The sequence below is a fragment of the Macrobrachium nipponense genome, chromosome 20 (genome assembly GCF_015104395.2).
Source record: "Macrobrachium nipponense isolate FS-2020 chromosome 20, ASM1510439v2, whole genome shotgun sequence".
Lineage (NCBI taxonomy): Eukaryota > Metazoa > Arthropoda > Malacostraca > Decapoda > Palaemonidae > Macrobrachium > Macrobrachium nipponense.
In genome coordinates, this window is record NC_061089.1 from 44,489,591 (window position 1) to 44,497,668 (window position 8,078).

Below are 8,078 nucleotides of genomic sequence, written 5' to 3' on the forward strand. Positions count from 1 at the left end.
CTCCCGCACTTTCTCTTGTTTTCCTGCCTACTAAGACTTTATACGTTGCTAGCATAGATAGCCTTTGTGTGATGTTATATTTATCGCTGCTTTGTGCGTCTTTTGTTTCGGTGTTCACGCTTCCTTCGTCGTCCTTCTTTCCCGGAGTGGCAGCATGCTCCTTGTTTCAAATTTATGTCGCGTCTTCTGAAACTACATTGTCATCTAGACATTGACCTCTGTGGAAGTCTATAATTATAGTAAATGTGCCTCGCTGCCGAACGTCCCAGTTCCAGAGGCCCTTTATGCTTCGCCCACTCCGCTGGACTATGGAACAGCCTCCCTAAGGATGTCGTGCACTTGGTTATCCTTGGATTTGAATCATCCATATACATTTTTTATATTTATTTATCAATTTGTTACTCTACTTTTTCTTTGCAATAAATGATCACTTCTTTCTGTACTTCCCTTTACAGTCCTATACCTTTTTTCTAATGAACACCATATTCTTTGGAAGCTTAAATTTCAAGTCTAGGACCCCTTTGATGGGCTTGCTCCATATGAATAGGCGTAATCTTCTGGATAACAATGATAGTAATATTTCAGTATTGTGTTCCGTCTTTTATGCTCGATTACCTTTTTTTATTATCGTAATATTTTCTCCATTGCTTATCCTTGTTGTACTTCTGTGCTCTCTCTTTCTTAGATTCATACTCTACGCCAAAATTGTGATTTACCCGTCTTATCCTTACTCTTATGAAATCTTTAATCAGTTGACACTTCCATGAGCACTAGAGTTGCTTTGGGCAGTTTCGTCAAATGAAAGAGATTTGTCCTTTGTGTGGTCGGTTTTGTGAAGCGTCAACATTCGTTTTAGTTCATCAAGCATTCGATTTGCGAAGCGAAGCCGTCATCTGAAATCGAGTTGATATGAGGCCGATACTTTTAACAAATTTAGAGGGCCTCTGCTAACGACGATCCAGATACAATTAACGACTTCGTAAAACTGATAAATAGATTCTCTGTCAAGATTGCAAATTTATATAAAGTACTCCGACAGAAACTGCCTCAGATTAGTTTCTCTCGCGTCTGTCAAGTCAATATGAAATTTTCTTCTTCTGGTGAACTGTCCTGTCCTGCTAAACCAATTCTGGATAGTTTAACTAAGCAAGAAACGCATATTTTCCGAATTTTTACGAATCGTTGCTGTAAAAGTATAGGTGACAGGGCTTCCGATCTCTAAACACGCAACAATCACGGTAACCTGTATTACATTTGCTACATGATTTTCTGACATGAAAAGCTAACGTAAGTCTAGTGCTACCCTGAAGCTGATTTCTCGCGTCTTATCAACGGTAGATTCTCAAGATCTAGGTGTTGACGAAGTAACTTTACGTGTGTCTGAACATTTTTTTATGATATTCTTCCTTTCAAGTACGTAGAGACACTGTGCAATTACAGTCTTCAAAAATAATTTCAATTGATGACAGTGATTCCCTGCGATGGACAACAGAAAACGGAGTAGCGCGCCTCTGACGAAAGATGTAGAAAACGAGGAGCCGTTACTCTTATGAAAATACTTTTCAGCCGTTATAAAATGCAGAATCTTGCCCAGTTTTAAGCTTTAAGGAATTAGGAACTGGGCACAAGGTATAAAACCCCGGCCCATGAAGCTTTCAGCCACGGCCCGGTGGTGGCCTGTGTTGGTACCTAAAGCGCTGCCAGACGTACGATTGTAGCTAACTTTAACCATAAATAAACTAAAAACTGCTAAGGCTAGAGGGCTGCAATTTGGTATGTTAGAAGATTGGAGGGTGAATGATCAACGTTCCAATTTGCAGCCCTCTAGCCTCAGTAGTTTTTAAGATCTAAGGGCTGACAGAAAAAGTGGGGATGGACAGAAAGCCATCTCAATAGTTTTCTTGTACAGACAACTAAAAACTCATTTATTTAAATTTCTATTGAAACCTTTTGTAGATAACATGGCCTACCGATATCTCCTTCCCTGGAGGGTTATCTGCTGTCGTGTTATCGTACATCCAGGGGTAAAAGTGATAACACTTCGGTGAGTCATAACTGCCGTTTCTAGAAATTCCTTAAAATGGAGAGAGAGAGAGAGAGAGAGAGAGAGAGAGAGAGAGAGAGAGAGAGAGAGAGAGAGAATGAATAAGTATGTTCGTCCAATAAAAAAAAACTTAATATGAACTTCCAAATCATAGTCTAGTCTTATCTGTATTATTCCAATAAAATTGTTTACAAAAAAGAAGTCAGCGTTAGCTTCTCCAATCTGCACCTCTCGCTTCAGGAGATCTTCCTACCTCTCGTCTTCACATGAACATTAGGTCACGACGATGATAAGCAGCCTTATTAGAAAATGTGCCGCAGTTTTCACCCCTCTTGATAACACACAAAATGTATTTCCTCGTGAGCAATCATATCTCTCTACATTTTTTTATCTGTACTCGGAGACTATACTCGGTTTTTTTCCATCTGTCCACCAGCGTGTGGTGTTTGCGTATGGTAACACTGCATCCCGGGCTTTAGATAGTTACATTCAGCTTACATTCAACAATAATACTAACCCTATTTCAAATATTAACGGTGTAATTCGCATACAGTAAATTATTAAAACACTTTTCAGTTGCAAATGTACGCCCACATATCCTTTTATTTAGCTAAAACTTACACATAGCGTAACTATCTAAAGCCCGGGACGTAGTGTTACCATACGCAAACACCACAGGAGGGTGGACAGATGGAAAAAAACAGAATATAGTGACAAGTAATACAATCTATTTTGCATCGGAAATTCCGAGAGATTTCACAATAACTTTTTGGGTTGTTCATTTTACTCTCGAAATGTCGTCGTCGTCGTCCCCCAACCCCCACCAAGATGACTGGGTTTCACATCACACAATGAGCAGGCGAGCAATCATGCAGTAGCGAAATAATTGCACACCATTCTCTTTGGGAACTGGACGTCGTTTCTTCTCCCGGCTGCTAAAAGCGGTCATCGGCGTCTCTAGTGTTTCACAGACTGTGAATTCAAACACTTCGAACATAATATCAAGCGATTCATCTCCAAAGGAAAATAATTTCAGGTCATTTCGTAAAACCAATTCGGTTACGTCATTTATTTTGCATCGGTAAAGAAATGAACAACAAAAGGAAATTATTTTCAGATCATATTTGTTAATTCAAATTGTTTTCTGCATTATTAAAGAATCTTTTACAAACACAATGCCGATTAAATTAAACCAACATGAAAATGACCTCGTAATTTGTTGTTGCAGACCTTAGTAGTATGAGTTCGTTAAGCCACGGCCGGTCCCAAGCAGCACATCCCCCACCTTCGCCACCACCACTACTACTACTACCACTATTATACCACAACCTTACAATCCCTCCAGGAGCTCAGCTAACACTGGACGATCTCTCTTCCAAGTCCAGTCAACTACACACGAGGCCCCTGCAACACGCCACAACACCACATGACGCCATATATCACTATCAACATCAGCTCCCCCCCCCCCCCCCTCCACCTCACTCCATTCCCTATCCCTGCCAGCAGCACCTCTTCGCTTCGCTTTCATACACGTGAAGTCACGCATGAACGGACAAATGCAAACGGACGAATGCAACAGTGCACTGGCGAGACCTCTGATCAGTCGAAGATACTATACAGAATGAATGCAGAAATGCGTGAGAGCAATGTCGTTTGACAGAAGCCACTCATTATAAACTTTTTCTTGTTTGTGCGTGAAGGCGAGCACGTGAAAACCACTTGTCTCCCCGTAAAAAACAACCTCAAAAGCCGAGTATTAAAGTGTCAGGTGTGCGTTGTCTGCTCAGATATCGATCCTATATAGAGTGCCCCTCATATGACATATCACTACCGGGCGATTTACGGGAACGCGAAGCTGTAATTATTCCCAATATTCTGACGATTGTGACTGAGCGACCTTCAGACCGCCATTCCCCTACGCTCGGTTCTTTTACTTCGTTGAGTTCAGGGCATTATTATTATTATTATTATTATTATTATTATTATTATTATGTTATTATTTTATTAGTTATTATTAGCTTATTAATACTGGCTTCGCGTCTCCTTTTATAAGTATGCCTCTGTCTTGTGTCAGCCCTCTAGCTTCCTGTATATAAAAACCCTAGCGTTCCAATACCTCTTTCAACTTTCCGACATTTTCGAGTCACAACTCACCAGCTTATCGGTCTACATTCTTTCCAGACGACCAGACCACCTCAAAACGCTCTCTTTCATCATTTAGCTTAGAATAAGGAAGCTGTTAATAATTACTCAGTGGTATAAGATATGACAAGCATAATTCCTTTCAGTGAGTGTAACGTCTTCAAGATTATCTTTCACTGAGGTTCTGATCATGAAAATGAAAATAATCAAAATAATTCATTTCCATCCTCACATACGTTTTGTCCTATATTTATTTTTAAAAATTAAATTGATTTTAAGCTTTGTTTGCTACTTGCAAACGTCTCGCTCATTTGACATTTACGTACTTCTTTCAGATATAAATACAAGGTAAAACTTATCACCGGTCACAGAATAAATACTCCATAGTGAGACCAATTTTTTAAATTCTTTAATATCCTCTGAATACATTTGACGGTAACCTAATCCAGGTAGCTATAAATATAGGCCTAAATTTATCTAAATGGGCACACAATAGTTAAGCAAACTAACCTTTCCAAAGATGCGGCCTCTTTCCAGGACTTTTGGCAGAGGTAAATACATCCTGCCTTCAGTATGCCAAGAAAGACACTAGAAATTCCACTCTAGGGAGGAATTTCAGAGTTTCGGAGTTGGGGGCGGGGGATTGTGACCACAGATTGGCAGGCTGAAACTGACTCTAAGACGGTCCACACAAAACGCAGTGCATGGGTCCACTGCCGGTCACTCTGGGCTTTCTCTCCGCTAGCTTTTGTCTATTTTAGTATTTTGTTGCATATCATTGGGAGTGCACCTTTTGGGACAGACAATTTTGGAAAAGTGGCGGGGGTGGGGGGTGCGGGTGAATAATATGCTGACTTATGTAATGATAGCTATAAGAAATAATAGCAGATTGTGTAGCGTGAAAACAGAGAGAGATAGAAAATAATCAAAGTACAGTGAAATGAAAAAGAGAAAGAGAAGGAGAGAGAATAATCAAAGTATGTACAGTGAAAATAACGAGAAAGCAAAAGAGGAAGAGAGAGAGAGAGAATTGAGCTTTGGTGTGTGAGCCAGAATTTGATTAACAAAACCTTAGTCACAGGAAGTTGAACCATAACACCATCGCAATTAAAATCTTAAGACCGTCATAAAATCTTTGACCTGTGACCTCGCACCAAACTTACTTAGCTTCATTCGATAATGGAGCTCTGCCTCCAGGAGGATGTATTAACATGTTAACCCCACCAAAAAGGGGATGGGGACAAGATAAGGAAACACCACTCCACGAATCAAGAATCCAGTTGGGCGGAGAACCAAAATCTACACCTCCTAAGGAGGTGGTGCCGAATTCGAACCGGGGGTGGCTCAATTTGAGGACAGACGAAGAGAGAGAGGACTGGCAGCCGTCGTTGAGTACAGAAGCAGAAATATTGCCAGAGTCCAACAATCGATTTATAAGTTTTGTAGTTGTACTTGTACTCTAATTCTTTGCACAGTAAAGAAAGAAACTGCCGTTCATCTCATTCAAACTTCTCCTGAGAGACTTAACCTAGTAAGATTACCTATCCAGAACTAACATTAAGGAGAAGCATAAAGTTGACATAGAATCAGACTGCAGAACAAATCATCTAGAAGATAGAAGCAGGTAAATGATCATATAACTCGAACACTCTACCTTACAAAAAAGCACCACACTTATGTTGAAAGGGTGCGAGGGCAAACAAGGTTGAGAACCCCTGCACTGGATGATACTGAAGGTTCTTTTAACAGTCTCATCGACTCCCAACTGTATTACTTCTTTCTTTAACATGACCTCTGTTGTCTCCGAGTTTTCACCCAGCTGTCCAACTTACCTAACTTGTCTTTCTTCTTTCCCACAGTTATCCCTACATTAAGGGGTCAGCTGCCTGTTGCTCCTTCTCCACTGCCTTCTATCAAAGGCATCATCCTCACTAAACCTTTTCTCTCCATATCTTCCTTCACTTTATCTCACCATCTAATTCTCTGCCTCCCTCTCGATCTTCTGCCTCTAACAGGTTCCTCCCAAGCTCTCTTCACTCCCTCTTCGTCATCCATCCTCAACACATGCCCATACCATCTCAATTGCAACTCTCTTATGACCTCTGTAATCTTTAGTAAGCCTGCCCTTTTTATTTCATCATTTTCCAGTCTCTTAAGCAGCAATATTCCCATAATCCACCTTAGCATTCTCATCTCTGTTCTCTCAAGCTTTACTTCCTCTTTTCTTCTTAGAGCCCATGGTTTTATCGCTGTGTTATAAATCTTGACTTTTAGCTTGATTGGCATTTTCCTATCACAGTACTCCAGCTACCTCTCTTCGCCTCTACCATGCAGCTTTTATCCTACTGTCAACTTCAGCCTCACATCCTCCCTCTTGGCTTGAAGTAGATCCTAAGTATTTAAACTTTTCTCCCTGTTTTATAATTGAGCCTCTTCTTTCTTGTATTACTATTTTGTTTCTATCTTCCCTACTGCTCAGCAAAACCTCTGTTTTATTCACATTCACCTTTAAGCCACCCCTCTAAAGATTCCTGCCACTCTCCAACTTTTCTTTATAGGCCTTCCGCATTTTCAGCAGTAATCACCAGATCATTGGCAGACAACAACTCCTGCAGCTCTTCATTCCTGATCTCTTCGCTCAACACATCCATGACCAGCACAAACAAAAATGGGCTTAATGCTGACTCCTGGTGTAATCCAACATTAATTTCAAAGTTTTCTGTTTCCCCAACTGCTGTTATTACTTTCGGGCTCGTTCTTTTATATATCACCTCGACCAGCCTAACCAACTTTTCTGGGACTTTCTTTTTCCTCAAACACCAAAACATTACATCTCTTGGTTTCCCTCTTGCCTCTTTTCCTGTAGCTGTCTTAAGATGGCATCCACCATGAATCTCATACTGCTGTTTCTGATCTTTACAATCTCTCTTAATCTCTCATCCAATATTCTCTCTAAAACTTTCAATCCATGCTCTGTTAGTTTAATTCCCCTGTACTTATTGCCATGCCAGTCCCAAGCCCGGATAAATGGGGAGGGTTGGGTGTGGGCTCGTAACCTTCATCAAAAAAAGATACCCCTACGACAGAAACTGATACAGTTGGGGTTGTGAACATTGGGAGATGTGAGCTTCACCATGGTCCTGAGGATACTAATGAGGCCCGAGCCAGGGTGGCCATGGACCTTGGTCCCTTACTTCGAACTGACTCATATGATGCTTTCCTCCTAAACCCCCAAGACATTGGTGGGAGGAGGTTGGTGGAAGATGGTCACAGAGGTGCCTCACCAGAAGGGAGTTGGCCACCCTTCAACACAAAAGAAAGTTGTCAAGTTGGATGTCTAAATGCGAGAACAATGTATGTGACAGGAAGATCAAGTTTAGTGGCACAGGAAATCAAGAGATACAACTTGGAACTTGCTGGATTGAGTGAAACTAGGTGGCTTGGGTGTGGAAAAGTAAGAATAGATGTGTTGTTCATCTATTCTGGTAAAGAACAGGGAGAACATGAGAGAGGTGTAGCAATTGCTTTGAGTAAGAAAGCTGAAAAAATGTTGGAGCATTATGAATATATTGATGAGAGAATAGTCACTTGCAGGTTGCGAGGTAAATATGCAAACATCACCGTTATACAGGTGTATGCCTCTACTGAAGAGAGTGGAGAAGACGAGAAGGATGAATTTTATGAAAAGCTAACTGGAGTTATACAGAGGGTTAGAAGACATGATATGTTGTTACTGATGGGGGATTTTAACGCTAAAGTAGGAAGAAAGTATGATGGCTTTCAGGGAACAACTGGAAAATTTGGAATTGGAGCTAGAAATGATGATGGGAGAAGACTCCTAGAGCTATGTAGTGCATCTGGGTTATCTATAACAAACACATTTCAACCATAA

The 8,078-nt window shown here is 40.8% G+C and overlaps 1 protein-coding gene across 1 annotated transcript; it reads left to right on the forward strand.

Annotated features, from left to right (window-relative positions):
- The first annotated feature begins 7,361 nt into the window (after positions 1–7,361).
- Positions 7,362–8,078, forward strand: LOC135220036 (craniofacial development protein 2-like). The gene has a single exon (XM_064257371.1). It carries the CDS (start codon positions 7,362–7,364, stop codon positions 8,076–8,078), a length of 717 nt encoding a protein of 238 aa, XP_064113441.1.